The 16719-nt window shown below is 47.5% G+C and overlaps 1 protein-coding gene across 5 annotated transcripts in view; it reads right to left on the bottom strand.

Moving 5' to 3' along the window:
- The window catches only part of PHF21A (PHD finger protein 21A), a 399375-nt gene that overhangs the window by 43772 nt on the left and 338884 nt on the right, over positions 1-16719 (bottom strand). For 3 of the 5 annotated variants that reach the window (XM_069221733.1, XM_069221737.1, XM_069221734.1), the window contains 2 exons: positions 10755-10815; positions 92-249 (listed from right to left, as the gene is read on the bottom strand). In XM_069221733.1, the coding sequence (XP_069077834.1) occupies positions 92-249; positions 10755-10815 (219 nt within the window). Of the gene's footprint in view, positions 1-91; positions 250-308; positions 332-10754; positions 10816-16719 lie in introns of all 5 variants that reach the window. The other 2 variants (XM_069221736.1, XM_069221738.1) reach the window with 1 other exon arrangement.

Genomic DNA, 16719 nt, shown 5'->3' with positions numbered 1-16719 from the left:
GGGCTGTACCTCTGTTCTAAGGGCCCGAGGGGTGTATGCGGTCCTCTTTCTAACAAAGGGACTCCATCCTCTTTCCCAAAAGGATACTTACTTCTGTGGAAACGGGGCTGGGGTAGGAGACAGCCGCAATGCTGGCAGGAAAAAGAAATGCGGCGTCTGTCCGTTCGCTTTCTGGGGAGTTGGTATGGCTGGATGGGGGAGATGTCGGTGTGAGCGCCCCAAGCAGAGGATTCGATTTGGGAGGCCGACCTAGAATGTTCAAAGAAAAACAAAACAAACAAAAAGGGAACAAAATTCATCTTACATACCTCAGGCCAGTGGTCCTCATTGGCTAGCATGAAAAGAAAGCGAAGCAGCACAGACACAAAGTTAATACAACAGTCACAAGCAGAGGACACAGAAAAGATAAAAGATTTAAAGCACAGCAGGTTAGCAAGAAGAGAACTTGTTTGACGTGCATGTTGCCAAGAAACTTTACATTTTGCAAAGAACTATTATCTGGGAAATCTCAGGCAAAGGATGGAAAACGAGATGCCACTGACCACCAGCAGACCCGGCCCTGCAGACCCACACACACAGATGTGCAGGTAGGGTCATCTGTAATGCACCACCTGAAACACCTCCTGTACTCCAACGCCAAAAACTTTGTGGGTTTTCTAGCGTGTAGTCACAGCTGCCACCAAATGATTAGATAAAGGGCATTGTTCAGGCTGGGCACGCTCAGAACTTAATGTCCCAGGCGCCACCCGTTTCTATGTGCCCACGCCCTCCCCTCAGTAACCAGCCCACCTGAGATCATAAGGGAACAGTCTATCCGAAAGTGGCCAGCTGCCACAGGAATGGCACAAGTGCATGCCTTCCTAGTCTGCTCTAATCAGTCAAGGATGGATAGCAGAGCTGCCCAATTATCTGAGGAATGAGCACAAATGGATTCCACCAATGCTGGCTGCAATCAGTTCAGGCTGGATGACAGTGGCATGAGGGGGGCCCAACTGGAACATAAGTCAATGCAATTGAGGTGTACCATAGCCAGTGGGAATCAGTGCTGGCTGGATGACACCGGCCCCAATACATCTCAAGAGTCACCACAGTGAACTCTATCACGGCTGTCTGTAATCAATACAGGATTGATGTTAATTCTTGGTGGTCCTGATAAAACTACGTCTAGCCTGGTGGCTATCTAGAACAGACCAGAGTGACCGCAGGACACACATACTGTTATTAAAGTGCCATCAATGAACCTCAACCGAGCCAATCAACCCAAAGAGACCTAGTGACTGCTATCACACTACTAAGCACGGTGAGACAAGATAAGGGCACCCCTCTAGTTATCAAGCATAGACAGACACGCTTTTAGCACAAGCTCACACACAGCCTCCCAACCAAGCACTCCAAAGGTGTAAGGTGCTACCTGCCCAATAGAGAGTTCAGGCACCTCCACAATGGGGTATGAAGCACTACAAAAAGTTACCTACAGTATAAAAAGAATGAGGATTTGGGGGGCAGAAGCTACAACAAACGCGAGGCTCAGCAGTAGACCAGACAGTTCTTTGTAACTTATTTTGGTAAGATGACCTGCTTTCCCACCTTCCACTTTTCTCAATGTGTTATTTATGTGTTCTGTTATGCATCGATTGCTATTATAATTCTAGCCTATGAAACTATGAAAGATGCAGTTTGGGGAAAGGGATAGGTTCCTTACTTGCAATGTAGTTCTTTCGCATTAGATTCGTAACCACATTTACAGGCGGCCATCTTTCCTCCCCACCTTGCTTTATCCCTTCACACTCAAAATGTGAAGTTTGATGGCTTTTAAGGATGAGGGAAGTTTATAGTAAATTCATCTCACTGTCTGAAACTCGGGGGCTTTTTAAATTGGTTAGTGTCCGGTTTTAAATCTTTGCAGCCGTGATAATGCAGTTTATTGCAGCCATGATAGTGCAGTTTACTGCTGTTGTGAATTACTTAGGGACTCTCAGCTTGGGGAATGATACAAGTGTGCCGCCCTATGAAAAGATGCCACACATGCACATCTGCAGTTAGACATAAGTAGTCTGTTTCACCTCTGACAAAATTAAAAGGTGATCTACAGTGATGTTTTAAATGAGGATGGAAGCCTTCAAGGTGAGCTCACTGTCTTTCTGAGATGATTGGTAACACCTCTAAGTCTTGGCAAGTGATGGGCAAGGTATAGGGTAGCCGGCAAAAACAGAAAGAGACCTTGAGCGTCACAAATCTACTCCTAGGTTATCCTCAGACTGAATTACTTCTGTCCCTGTGAGATCTGGTTTGATTTATCACTGACGTACTGTGGCCACCCAGCTACTGGAACCCAGACTTAATTTAGAGGTGCACCCCTTTATTACCGAGCCAGGACAGCTCAGCAAAAAGGGATGCAGCTTAGACTTTTACAACACAAGAAAACACAGCACTATTACCCAGTAAGGATACCACTTACTAGAGCTCTTCAAAAAGAAACTTACTTCAGTACACGTGACACAAACAGTACACATAAAATAAGGATATTCAAACAAAACAAGAACTCTATCGCCTTGCTAATCAATGTCCTGGGGAAAAAGTTACTTACCTCTGGTAACGCTCTTTCGGATGGATAGTCTATCTAACCGCAGAGTCCTCACCCTGTCAATCCCCCCCACGCCAGACTGCATCTGAAAAACTCGGAAGCAGTCCTCCTGCACCCTGTTAGGTGGTGCCTTGTGATTGCAAGTGACTTAGAGGCCCGGCACTGAATCGTCACCCATGGGAGCTCAATTCAAATTCTTTTATGAACTCTTTCACACCTGCAGATGTAAAGCCCATCAGCTAACTGACTAAACCAGGGTGCAGGTTCCTAGATCGGGATCATTTTAGATGAAAGAGACCATACCACACAACAGGGATGAACCTACAGTTAGACATAATATTCAACAGAAAGAGTGTTACTGAAGGTAAGTAACTTGTTCTACTGATGGATATTTCATTGCAGAATCCTTGCCTTGTGTACAGATAACAAGGCGGTCTCTCTTTCGGAGGATCAGGCAGTGTAAAGGTGGTCAGGAGTGTGATGGCTTGTCCCAAATAGAAAGACGTTACCACCTTTGGTCCTTCACACCAGTTTGTTGAGGAAAAAAGGTGGCAGAGGGAGGCTCGACCGCAAGGATAGGAAGTTCACTCTCCTGGCGTGAGGATGTTATTGCACCCAGTAAGACCATATTTAGAGTGAGCAGGTACAATGGATAACTGCAGGGGTTCAACAGGGTACAAATTAGAAATGGGAGACCTAGATTTAAGTACTACTGTGACATCATGAAAGGCTTAGGAGGAAACAAATTCTGTAAACCTTTTAGGAAATGCACCACAACTGGTGATATGAATACAGAGGTTTGATCAGACAAAAGTAAAAGTAAAACAGCATGTGAGGGCGGACAGGTAACCTTTAACAGTGCTCCAGAAAAAGCTCTTGCTTGCCCAAACAAAGATAACAGCAAATCTGACACTTTTGCTGGCAACTGGTTTAACTGGTGGGCACTGTACCAAGCCACAAACTTGTTCCAGCAACCGGCATACACAAATTTGGTTGAAGGATGCCAAACAACCTTCACAACCTTGGGAGGAAGATGATGGCCGGCCAACTAAGACTGTTAAAACTCCATGCATGGATGCACAGGTTGAGAAGGGTTTGGTGCAGAACACTGCACTAGCTGCTGCTTCAGGAGGTCCTCCCGAAGTGACAGCCTGATCAGAGGACAGGTGCTCAAAGCTCATACGTTCCGGGTAGTCCACACTCCTGGCGCAATCCGGAGCCAGTAGGATGACTTGGGCCTGGTCATTCCTGATCTTCTTCTGAACTCCGGGCAGGAGAGGTAGCAACAAGAAGGCATAAAGGAGCCCCATAGTCCACTCTATGAGAAATGCGTCTCCCAGAGACAGCCTTCTTGGGAACTCCAGGATGCAGTTGTGCTGAGATGAACAAGTTACTTAACTTCGGAAACGCCTTACCTGGTAGAGTCAATATCCAGTTGCAGATTCCTTACCTTAGAATTTCCCCCAGGTATCAGTCTGGATCCAGGGATTTTTCTCAAGCAGCACCCCTGCACGTTGTCAGATTGCATTGACTGGGTCTGTCGTCAGTGTCATCCTATATAGGCGCCACCCCGACGTGCTTTTCATAACTTTCCACGTCAGAAACACAGAACCACAAAGAAAATGACCACTGGTGCGTCAAACCAAAGGCCCGGAAAGAGGAGTTCCTGTTCCTAGAAATCAGTTTGCAGAGTGGGGAGGATGGGTAGGTTGGTAAGGAATCTGCAACTAGATGCTGTCTCTACCAGATGAGGAGTTACCGAAGGCAATCTGATAGAGACATTTCATTGCAGATTCCTTACCTTAGAATAGATACCAAAGCAATACCATCCCCAGAGGAGGGTCCACGAACCAAGTCCTGCAGGCCTGAACTTGCAAAGTACCCGTCCATACTGACCCGACTGTCCAGGCTTAGTGTTTGGTAAACGTGTGCAGAGATGCCCATGTTGTCGCCTGACAGACGTTGAGGATTGAAACTCCACGTGCTACTGCAGTGGTCTCAGCGGTAGCTCTTGTATAATGAACACAAAAACATTCAGCCGGTTGCTTTGTGGTCAGTGCGTAGCAGATTGTAACGCAGAGTACAACCCATCGGGAGATGGTCCACTTCAGCACTGCCCGACCTTTCTTCGCACCCACATAACCAACAAAGAGTGATCATCCACCTGGAACTCTTTTGTACAATCAAGGTAGAACGCTCTTTATGGGTCCAAGGAGTGGAGTATCTCCACTTCCTTAGAAGGATGTGGGGGCATAAAAAGTAGGCAAGGTGACGGACTAGCCTGCATGTAAGGGCGTGACCACATCTGCCATAAAGGAAGCTCTAGTGTGAACCACCACTTTGTCAGGATGATTGAGTGATGCAAGGGAGTCCCTAGAAAGCCCTAAAAGGGGGTTTGGTCACTTTGAACGGTGACCACCTATAGGGGAGGGGGTCACTGATGTCACCTCCCTAACCTGGCCGCTCAGATACTCCCTGGGGCCTCTGCACTTCTTGTTGCCAAGATGGCAGAATAGAGTGGCCACCCAGAGCAGCTCCGGGCACTACCTCTGGGGGTGGTGATGGACAGGGGAGTGGTTACTCCTCTTTCCTTTGTCCAGTTTCACCCTAGAGCAAGGACTGGGGGCCCCTGGACTGGTGCAAACTGGTTTATGCAAGGAGGGCAACCAAATGTGCCCCTCAAAGCAAACTGGTGGCTTGGGGAGCCTTGTAACACCTAATTCCAAGGAAGAGGGTGTTGCATCCCCTCTCCCACAGGAAAGCCTTTTTACTGCCTTTCCCTGCTTGAGCTGGTCAATCAGCAGGAGGACAGAACCCTGTCTAAGGGTTGGCAGCAGCGTGAGCTGCCCGCCAACCCTGGAAGACTGGTAAAAGCAGAACTGGGGGGTCCTCTAAGGAGCCCTGAGAGTCCATGGAATCATGCCACCAATGCTGACATTGGTACTGGTGTATGATTCCTACCTGTTTGTGGCCAGTACACTTACGAAGTCCAGTGCAATGGAACTGGAGGTTGTAGGGGCACCTCTGCTCTTGCAGGTGTTCCCTCACACACAAGGACCTGCACCCTGCCCTCTGGGCTGAAAGGCCTGCCATAAGGGTGACTTGCAGTGACCTGCAGTGAAAAAGGTGCAATGGCAGGCCTGCAGACATAATACATGCTACCGCCCATGGGGAACCCCTGGTGCCCCAATGCCCTGGGTACCTAAGTACATATACTAGGGACTTACATGGAGGAACCAGTATGTCATTTGTGGGGTGTTCAAAGTCAGGAACAGCCCTCTGGGCTAGGAGGGACTGCCATAAGGGTGACTTACAGTGACCTGGTGCAGTGACCAGCAGTGAAAGGGTGCATGCACCTTTTCACACAGTTTGCAAGGGATCCCAGGGGTCGCATAATACATGCTACAGCCCATGGAGGTCCCCTGATGTACCAAGCCCTGAGTACCATACACTAGGGACTTAGGGGAGTACACCAGTATGCCAATTGTGGGGTGCAATAAGGTACCAGGGTAACCGACTTTGGAGGCGAGAGCACAATCACTGGGGTTCTGGTTAGCAGGATCCCAGTGAAAACAGTCTAAATACACTGACAGACAGGCAAAAAATGGGGACAGACAGGCAAAAAATGGGGATAACCATGCCAAAAAGAGTGACTTTCCTACACCAGCCTTTTGAATTCTCTATCCAGGGGGTGCGGAAGGGAACGCACCATGGGAGGTGGAGGGTTGGCTAACCAAGCTCCGGGGTGGGGTGTTGCATAAGTAAACTTGGGTCACCCGGAGCAGAGTGATGGCGGCCGGCAATTGTCCTGTCCACAGGAGCCCCTGTCCTGGGTTTGGACCAGGTACCCAGTGTGACATCTGTAAGCATTTCATTGAATGGGATTAGGGATCTGGAGGATGAAGCTTCAGGCTGAAGAACCTCTGTCAGGAAGTTAGCCCTGAATGCCACCAAAGGGAGCTCAGGACCTCAGGTGCCCTCCGCACCACAGTGGAATATGAAGCACCTTCCTCCATAGCCACGGTGGGAGAAGAAAGCATGCCAGTATATGGGGAGGTGTCCAGTCCACTGGCTTCACCCAAGTCCGTACACCAGTCGATAGGGTCTTGGAGCTGGTATTCCAAAGGGTCCAGCCACCCCTCCTATTCCTCACTGTACCCTAGCCCATAAGAAACAGGCTTAGGATCTGACATAGGAGGTGCTGCTCCTGTCGGAGCTGGAGTCTGCATCATACAATGCCCATCTGGCTGTGTTGGAGTCAGCAATGGGGGTGGGGACGGCGCCACCCAGTGGCACAAGCAGCTCCGGTGGTGTTCGGACCAGCATCAGGGAAGGTCGAGATTGTACGATCAATCCAAACATGGATCCGTGGGTGCCCCTTGGAGCAGAGGTCTGCAGAACCCAAAGGTGTTGGACTGCCCAAAAAATGCTGCACATGGCCTCAAACTCCTTTAGCCGGGCAGGGGTTGCTCCGGCTCCTGAAAACTAAGAGAGGCATGGAGTCGGCCAAGACACTGGCTCCACAGATGGAGGCCTAGAACAAAGACGCTTCTGCTCCCTCATTAGCCACCGGACAAGGTGAAGTTTAAGAACAACTAACTTTATTGACACAATCAATCGTTCCCAGGATTTGGTGAGACGACGACGATGGAGAACTCCACAACCACTCCTGGGACCTTCCTTTTGATCAGGACCTTCACTTTCGATCAGGACCTTCAATTTTGTAGAGTCGCACATGGGGCCTCTATGAGCTTCAGGACCGCTTCATCACAGCCTTTGGATGCATGGCCCAAAACTTGGAGCATGACTTCTTGCTGTGGTTGCGCTCCAAACACCAAAGCCATACGAGGTGCAGATCTGTCATGGACATCGTCTGATGACAGGATCTGCAGGGCTTGAACTCTGTCTTCCTAGATGACATCCGGGCACCAGGAGTTAGCAACTCAAAAAAACTTCAACAAAAAGACAAAGAAGGCCAGTTAAAAATGACTGGAGTGAGCTTTCTTTGGATCAGCGCTGGCTGGCACAGAAAGAAATTAACTTTCCGTGCCAGCCAGCAACATCCTGGACGTTCCGTGCCTGAATGCAACGTCGTATTCGGCACAGACAATGCCAATGACTGCAGCGGAGTCGGTCAATACCCCCTAACAGCGTGCAGGGGTACTGCTTGAGAAAAATCCCTGGATCCAGACTGACACCTGGGAGAAACTCAAAGGTAAAGAATCTGCAACTAGATGTCTCTATCAGATTGCGCATTTTAGGCGGTAGTGAAGATATTGAAACAGGGTTCTCCCAACTGTCAAAAGATGCCATGTGTCACCTCTGGGTGTAATTGATATTTGTGATTGTGTTTAAAGATTCCAACAGCTGGTGCACCACCAGAGAAATCTTCTGACAACTGACCAGCTCCAGAGGCTTGGAACCTCTTGGCATAGGACACCACCCCACTCTGCTTGCTGCAGTACCACATGGTAGTGTTTGGGAGACTCGCACTAGCTATACCAAGATAAGGGCAGGAAGGCCTTCAAGGAAAAGTGAATTGCCTGCAACGCCAGTGGAGTCCCTTGATCTCCACCTCTCCCAGATGCCCTTCCTACTCCAGTAGTGATGCATCCATCAACACTATCAGCTCTTGGTGGGGCGGGAAGAGGGGTTTGCTGCTGGTATAAATGCTGTGGAGCAGCCTCCACTGCAGGACTTTTGCAGCTACCTCCAACATCGGAATGTCATCTGACAGGTTCCCTTGGTGTTGGGCCCACTGGTACTCATGACCCACTGCAAAGCTTGCATGTGCCATCTGGCATGGTCGGTAATCAGGATGCGAGAGGCTAGTAGGCAAAGACTTCTCAGAGCCATCCTCATGGATACCCAGGTTAGAGGCTGACACACTTATTCTAGCCCAAAAAACTCTGGACTTGTTGGTCCAGAGGAAAGACTTGAAAGCGCATCATATCCAGGATGGCTCCGATGAAGGGAAGCTTCTGCGAATGAGCCAGTGTGACTTTGGCAGGTTGCTTGAGAACTGCATTGATGTCAAGAGGTTTGCTGTTGTCTGTCCACAGTTAACTGTGGTGAGCCAGTTGTCGAGGTGGGGTAAGACTTGAATTCCTCCCCCTTAACCATCACATCTGTAGCTACAATGCCCAAACAGTGTGCCGTTGCTCAGCTCTCCTTAAAACACTCTAAAGACTAATCCGCCTTCTCACCAAAGAAGGCGGGAGCTGTTGAAAGGCATATCTGTCAAGGACACATGGATGTCTCCAGAGAAGCCGGTGAACCTTATCCAGGTGCGATGTTGAAGTAGTATGCTGGATTCTGTAGCCTTACCCAGACAATCCAGTGTCCAGGCCTGAGTTAATGACAAATTTGGCCACATAATGGCCATATTGACTGGTTTGGAGTAAGAAAGACTGCAGGCATGATCTCACCCACCATGTCCCATAGCATGTGGGTATAGCGACCTAATAAACAGTCTGCATTAACCAATCTCAAGGTAAGGCTGGCCGAGGAGAACATGTGCTTGCCTGATGTATCTACTCGTTTTGAGTCCCAGTTTGAGGGAGTAGGGGTTATGGTTCACTTTACTGGTGGATCCCTGTACATATGTTTTTATTTAACTTCATAAGAGGGCGGTTGAGTTCAAGAACATCATTAGCCCTCCTGATCACTTTGGCATAAAAAGTGTTTTGCTTTGCTGCTGACTCAGGGGAAGAAACCAACCAAGTATCAGGTGAGGTTTTCAGCCCATAAGCATCCTGTAGGTCAATGTACCAGTTGTCATCTTCATAAGGTGAGCCATACTCTTCCTCATCACCACCGTGGTCGTCTACATAACACTGACTCCGGTCAGAATCGGTGCTAAACAGTTGGTGTAATGTCTGCTCGCAGTGGAATAGTGTCAAAGTCAGATGGATCAAGATCTAGATGTGCCATTGGTCAAGAAGACGCCAGACTGGAGTTAGACACCAGGATGGGTTGCGGGTTTTCATTCGATGCTGTAGACGCTCAAAGGATGGGCGTGGATTTTTTTCCAATCCAGACACTGGTACGGAACAAGATTCAAAGGGCACAGATGAGCTGAAGACAAACAGACGTGGAGTTACTGCAAATCTTTGCGGCCCGAAGGTGTGCTAGAGGGAGCAAGGAATGTGCCACAAATTTGCAGCACAGTTCCTCGAAAGGCCTCAACTTGCTGCAACTTCACTGATGGAGTAGGGAACTCTGGGTGCATCGTGACCAGGGATAGAATCGACTCCATGGTGAAGCTGGAGCGATGCCCTTGCACCTTCTCAGAAGAACAAGAATGGCAGGATGGAGCTGAGTCCTGCTTGGACTTCTTACGTTTCTTTTTTGACTTCGACCACAGGAATATCTGCCCCAGGAACAACTTTGGGAGCAGGTTCTCGCCTCTGACCTGGCACAGGACCGGCACAAGGTGCTGCAGTTTACACCATTTGGTTTTGCCTTAAGTTCTAGGATGGCTTTAGGGTTCATCTAGGTGTAGTCATCGTAGGCCAAGGTACACCTTGTGGGGATCTGTTACAAACATCTGCTTGTGACAGTCCCTACAAGCCTTAAACCCTGGAGTTTTATCAGCTCCCATCCTTGTATAATGCAAACATTTTGGAAGAAAATCTCTTCACCGAGTGAAGGAGTTTGAAGACGCAGAAAGAAAGGAATGGACATCAGTGCACACGGGTGATGGTTCGATGCAGCTCTGTTCGTCACTTCCAGAGTGGAACAGCATTGACACGGAGTGCAGGAGCACTGCTTTTGAGTTGACTTGTGTTCTACCACTCAGGAAAACTGCCTGCAGTTTAAAGGGTTTTCATGCAAGGAACACATTTGCGATCTCTGCACCCGGCCCATAAAGGGGTAATGTGCGCAGTGCTTTATTACACTTCTGCACATATGTAAATCTGCATTATTTACATGGATGTGACACAGACTGTCATGGTGTTAAAAAATTGGTGGAATATTTTCTTTCAGTTAACTCAAATGGTGGAACCTGACACAGCAGAATGAACACAGCTGAACTCATCTCATATGAACAAGGCTACTGGAATGCGGATGAGAGCCGGCAAAAGAAAGCAGGAAAAACAGAGGCGAAAAGAACTCCCAGACCCCATGCACTGCACACCCAGCCTAAAGGTTAGTTTACACTAGTCACCTCGCTTCCGCGTCCCGGGATGCAGCGTGCTGTTCAAGTACGTCACTGCATTCTTCTTGCGCTGCAGGCCAAAAAGAAAAGAGCCAGAGTTATCTTTCATTTTATGTACTAGGAAGAAATATTGTGTACCTGCAACATCAGTTATCGCTATACATTCATAAACATTGGATGTCTTAGGTTGAAACTTTTAAAAGGGAAAATACATTTCTGAATTATTAAAAGAAAAAAAGAAATGAAGGCAAAGCAACATTTTTTCCATACACAATATTTAGATAAAATCAGGTTCTAAAAATACAGAGTGAAGAACTGTTACATAAATCCTTTATGACCTTCACTTTTAAAACTGCTTGTTTTCAAAGGCACACATTATCACACAGAGGAAACAAACCACCTAGAGGCAGCCAGTGAGAGCCACAGTATGTCTCTTCATTCTGGCAGTAAACGGAGGGAAGTGGGAATAAAAACAAACACCTCTTCTTCTAGTCCCTCGGTTCCACTGGGAAGAGGCGGGGTAGTTTGCAAATGTAATGAAAACACAAGTGATGATAAACTAGTGCTGCAGGTAAGTAATCTCTCCTTCATCACAAGATCTTCGTTTACGTTAATAAACAGTGATCAGAATAATAAGCTCGCCTGCTTCAGAAAACTTGGGAGCACCAGAAAGAATGGATGCAGAACAAATAAACCAAGATATCAAACACCTGATGTAGGAAACTGGCCTGGTGTGTGGTGGGTAACTAAGGTACTTACACCTTATACCAGGTCCAGATATTCCCTCTTAGTGAAGTGTAGGCAGTGCCTAGAAGCCAGGCTCTCTAGATGTAGCTGTGGATGAGCAGCCAAGGCTTAGTCAGAAGACATGTAAAGCTCATGCAATACCACTGTAGTTACACAGCACTTACACACATGAAAGAAAACACTCAGTTGCACAAAAATAAAGGTACTTTATTTTTGGTCACACAATACCACAAAATACTAGAAGGGCAACCCTCGAATAGGAGGTATATAACACACTCTGTATGTACACTAGTAAACAGAAAAAGGCATGAAAAGCAGCAGAAAACAGTGCAAACAGCAACAGGTAATAGTGACCCAAGGAGGAGTCCAAACCATATACTAAAGAAATGGAATGCGAATGCAGGGCCCCCACCTAGGTAAGGCTGGGGGAACTAAGAAACCCTAAAGGTAAGAACCACAGTGCCACCCAGCGATAAGGAAGAAAGGAGTAAGTTACTGGATTTTCCCCACCCCACCCAAAAGGACTAAAAGAAGATAATGCAACACCCAGACATGACTGCAAGAAACCAGCGGACCCTCAGCAACGCAGAGAGGCAACAGAAGAAAAGGCAGCCCCCAAAGAAGACCCACTGGAAGAGGAGCCAGGAATTGCAGGAGCCCACGCAGCACAACTGAAGAAGGGTCCCACGCCACAGGAGAAGCATGTAGAGGGCTGTGTGTCGCAGGGCGGAGTGCTGTGGGCTACACAGAGCCAGAGGATCCTTTGGAGGAGTTGTCAACAAGCCTTGGTAGCTGCAAGAGACACAGTGCACAGGGTTACTGTCCTACGTGGGAAGGCAAGTTGGACAGCTGGTAGAGAGGCGCAAGGGGACCACTCCAGACCACCACCCATGATGCAGGATCCCCGCAGCTCAGGATGAGAGGAAATCCATGCAGTCGGTCGTCGTTGCAGTTGGTTCCAGCAGATGCGGGAGTGACTCCTTCACACCAAGGGAGATTCCTTCTTTCTTGTGCAGACTGAAGACTTGCTGCCCTCAGAGGATGCACAGTCGGGAATGTTGCAGAGCAGGAAGGAGCCGTGGAAACAATGTTGCAAGCAGAGTCTTTGTTGTGGATGCAGACTGTCGGTTCCTGGAGGGTCCAGTCGCAGTTCCAGTGGCCAGAAGTAGAGCGGCAGAGGAGTCCTGCTGGAGTCTTGGAAGCCAAATCTGAGGACCCATCCAAGAGGGAACCCCTTAATAGCCCTGGAAGGGGGATTAGTCACCTAGCCAGGTGACCACCTATCAGGACAGGAGCTCTGATAAACCTGCCCGATGAGGCCACTCAGATGCCCCAGAGGTCTCTGCCCACCTTGGATTGAAGATGGCAGAATCAAGGGACCCTCTGTAGAAGTTCTGGGCACCATCCTGGGGTGGTGGTGGTGGACAGGGGAGTGGTCACTCCACTTTCCATTGTCCAGTTTCACGTCAGACCATAAACTGGAGGTCCTGGAACCGGTGCAGACTGGTTTATGCAAGGAGGGCACCAAATGTGCCCTTAAAAGCATACCAGTGGCTTTGGGAGACTGCCCCTTCCCCAAGCCATGTAACAGCTATTTCCAAAGGGATGGGTGTTACCTCCCTCTCTCAGAGGAAATCCTTTGTTCTGCCTTCCTGGGCTTGAGCTGATCAAGCAGCAGGAGGGCAAAAACCAGTCTGAGAGGTGGCAGCAGCTTGGGCTGCCCGGAAAACCCATGTAAGCTAGTACGAGCAACGCGGTGCACAGAATCGTACTTCCAATACTGGCAACAGTATTAGGGTATGATACCAAACATGCCTAGGTTCGGAGTTACCATTATGTAGTTTGTCATAGGTAGTGACCTATGTCCAGTACATGCGTAAAATGGCGTCCACCGCACTCACAAAGTCCATGAAAATGGAGCTTGAGTTCATGGAGGCACCTCTGCTCATGCAGGGATGCCCCCACACACAGGTACCTGCACACTCCCCTCTGGGCTAGGAGGGCCTGCTATAGGGGTGACTTACAGTGACCTGGTGCAGTGACCGGTAGTGACAAGGGTGCATGCACCCTTTCACGCAGGCTGCAATGCAAGGCCTGCAGATACACTTTGCATGAGCTCCCCATGGGTGGCATAATACATGCTGCAGCCCATGGGGGACCCTTGGTGCCCCAATGCCCTGTGTACCTGGGTACCATACACTAGGGACGTACGCTGGGGCACCAGTATGCCAAATGTAGGGTGTGTGGTCCAAGCAACCAAGTTTAAAGGGAGATGGCATAGTCACTGGGGTCCTGGTTAGCAGGATCCCAGTGTACACAGTCAAAACATATTGACAACAGGCAAGAAGTGGGGGTAACCATGCCAGAAAGAGGGCACTTTCCTACACTTCAAATATGTAATCGCAAAGCAAGCTGGTCTACTTGGGAGCCACGTTTGAAACTAAGAATGAGACGAGCCCAACTAGAGATTAAAAAACAAGTACACTCATTCTTTTTAATTTACACTTCCGTTAAATTTACATTTTTAGCAAAGCAGAGAAATGTTAGTCATATATGCTCTCGAAATGAAAAGATGCCCTGAAGCAATAAAGGGATTTTTGATCCTTTAGTATCATATGAGAACCAATAACCCAATCTAGAACTAACTCTGTGTTTTAGAAAGCAGTGCAGAAAGTATCACAAATCATTAACACTCCGTTTCTACATTGGATTCATTCTTTTTGGTGGAAATAGAACTGCAGATGCATCCCCTTGGGAATCTCACCTGGTGCCAAACTAGATCCAGAAACTCTTGCAATAGTTTCTGTACATCAATGAGTGGTGGAACCGACCTCACTTGTGACTTCATCCTGTTTCCATAAATGATGTCATGAAGTTGCATATATGTACCACCTCCACACATTGATCTCAGTATAATCATTAGTCATTTAGAGGCCAAGGACGTAAAACGTATTTAAGAGAATTGATTGTCACCGGCAGTATGCAACAACTAACTTAGGACCTTATAATTACCCGAAGGTCTACTTCACACAATGGGATGCAGGCAGGTGCTGAGGAATCTGTGGTTAGTTATATTAACTACGAGAAAGAGAGTTACTGAAGATAAGCAACTTGTTTTTTTCTGATAGATACTTCTAACCACAGGATTCTTCAACTTCTGAATTAATACCAAAGCAATGCCCCCTTCAAGGGGGTGGATGTGAGCAGTGAACTTTTACCAAGCAGTCCTGCAAGACTAGGTGGCCAAATGAACCTCTCTTTGGACATGTGATATGCACCAAAAGATGGTGAAAATATGGATAGATGCCCTAAATGGCTGCCTGACAGATGTCCAAAACTAGAATGCCCTGATAAAAGGCAGTTGACAATTGTGGCCTTTGCTCAGGTGGAATGAGCCTGAAGGCACCCTGGAGGATCCTTTATAGTCCCTGCACAACACGCTTCATGCAGAGAACATTCCATCAGGACAAGGTCGCTTTTTAGCTGCTTGTCCTTTCTGTCCACCAGTGTACCCAACTACCAGCTGATCATTCACTCAGTACTTTTTAGTTCCATCAATTTCGAAACTAAGGAAATGAATAAATGGATCTAACTACTTTAGGCTCCCTTCATCTATAGGCAAAGAAAAAGAATGTAGGAAGAATAATTCACTGCTTCATGTAAATAGGTGACATATGTTCAGGTGAACTGATGCATGTGTTCTAAATACCAGTTTGGCAGGAAAAATGGTAGGAGAGGCTAACTGGCCTCTGGTACTAATTTAATTGCCCCTTTGAAGAATTTCTTAATTTATTTAACAGGTGCTTTTGCACCTTTGAAGAATCTCAATCGAAAAGTCTCCTTTCTCTATAGTTTGTGAGTTGGGTTAAATCTGGCTGGACAGCCTGTCAGGGATCAAATAGGCCCACTAGGCTACAGTGCAACCTTTGGTGGAGTATCTTGCTCATCTATCTAGAGGACGTCATTCTTATGGCAGGATTTGCAGATGATGCGTCGAGTCATAGCCTCTTGGCCTCTTTCATTCAGCTACTCGCAAAGGTTTATTTTTCACTAATTTTGAAATGTTCTCTTCATGCCTTGTTGACTAGATTATTTCCTGCCCCTTTCAGTCTCTTAATGCCATATTTTACTGGGGCGATTTCACATCTTCTCTGAATTGAGGAAAAGCAGGCACCTGATTTCAGGGCCACTGCAGAGAAGCCTGTCAGTGGCATTAACAAAGATTTCTATAACTTTCTTTGATGTATCCCTATTTTTGATGTTAGGTTGTCCAGTCCTCAAAGTTTGGTACCATAGGCTACTTGGTTTCCTGCCTTTGGCTGGACAACCCAATCAATATCATTTGAGAAGTTTTTTCCAAGAGTGTGTGACACTTTGCAAAAGCGATTTACAGAAACCACTGACTTTTCTAGGACTGTCTGGATGTGTGGACTCCATTTGAGGTTGTTGGACAGTATCACCTGCAGGTTTGTAAATATTGCTACGTCTTCCAGTTGTTTGTTATTTACTGCAAAGATATTATAAGATTTTCTGTTATTTTCCCAACCAATGTTTTAGTTTTTCTGGGTTTAACTTCGGGCCATTTTCCCGACAGTAATTCTCAGCTGCTGGAAGCTCTGGCGTTCAAGCGCTTAGGAGATTAGAAGTCATCAGCACACAGGAGGGTCGGAACATGGAAGCCTTCAATTGTCGGAGAAGGTGATGTTATGACAAGGAGTAACCACTGTTCATAGAGAGGAAGCTTGGGTCCGCAAAACCAACTTACCAGGAAAGACAAGGGAGTAAGGTGGATTGACACACAAAGTCTCTCCTGTTGTATTGTTACTGATATTCTCTCGATGCTGCGCTCCATCTCAGAAGTGCCTCCAGGTTTTTCCTCTAGGACAGTTTACCTAGAGCCCACAGACACTGCTTCCGAACCCAACTGCGGAAAAACAATATATGAAGATGGCGACCACACATTATGGGATTACGTTCGACACAGAGGGTTGGCACTGCCCCCTTTGATTGATGAAAAAAAGAAAAAAGAAAAAATAGGGACAATTACAGACTCCACCACTACATGCAGAATGACGCATGTCATAGGAATCCAGATTCACACTACAAAACAGTTACAATCAGTCATTTTTGGAGAAACCTTCACCTTTTCCTTTGTTTCCCATCCCCTCTTCTCTTCTCCCACGCAAATGACTTGATGAAAAATGCGGCAGCGTTGTTGAATGGCGCT

Source organism: Pleurodeles waltl, chromosome 3_1 (genome assembly GCF_031143425.1).
Source record: "Pleurodeles waltl isolate 20211129_DDA chromosome 3_1, aPleWal1.hap1.20221129, whole genome shotgun sequence".
Taxonomy (NCBI): Eukaryota; Metazoa; Chordata; class Amphibia; order Caudata; family Salamandridae; genus Pleurodeles; species Pleurodeles waltl.
This window is presented reverse-complemented; position numbering and strand designations above follow the sequence as displayed.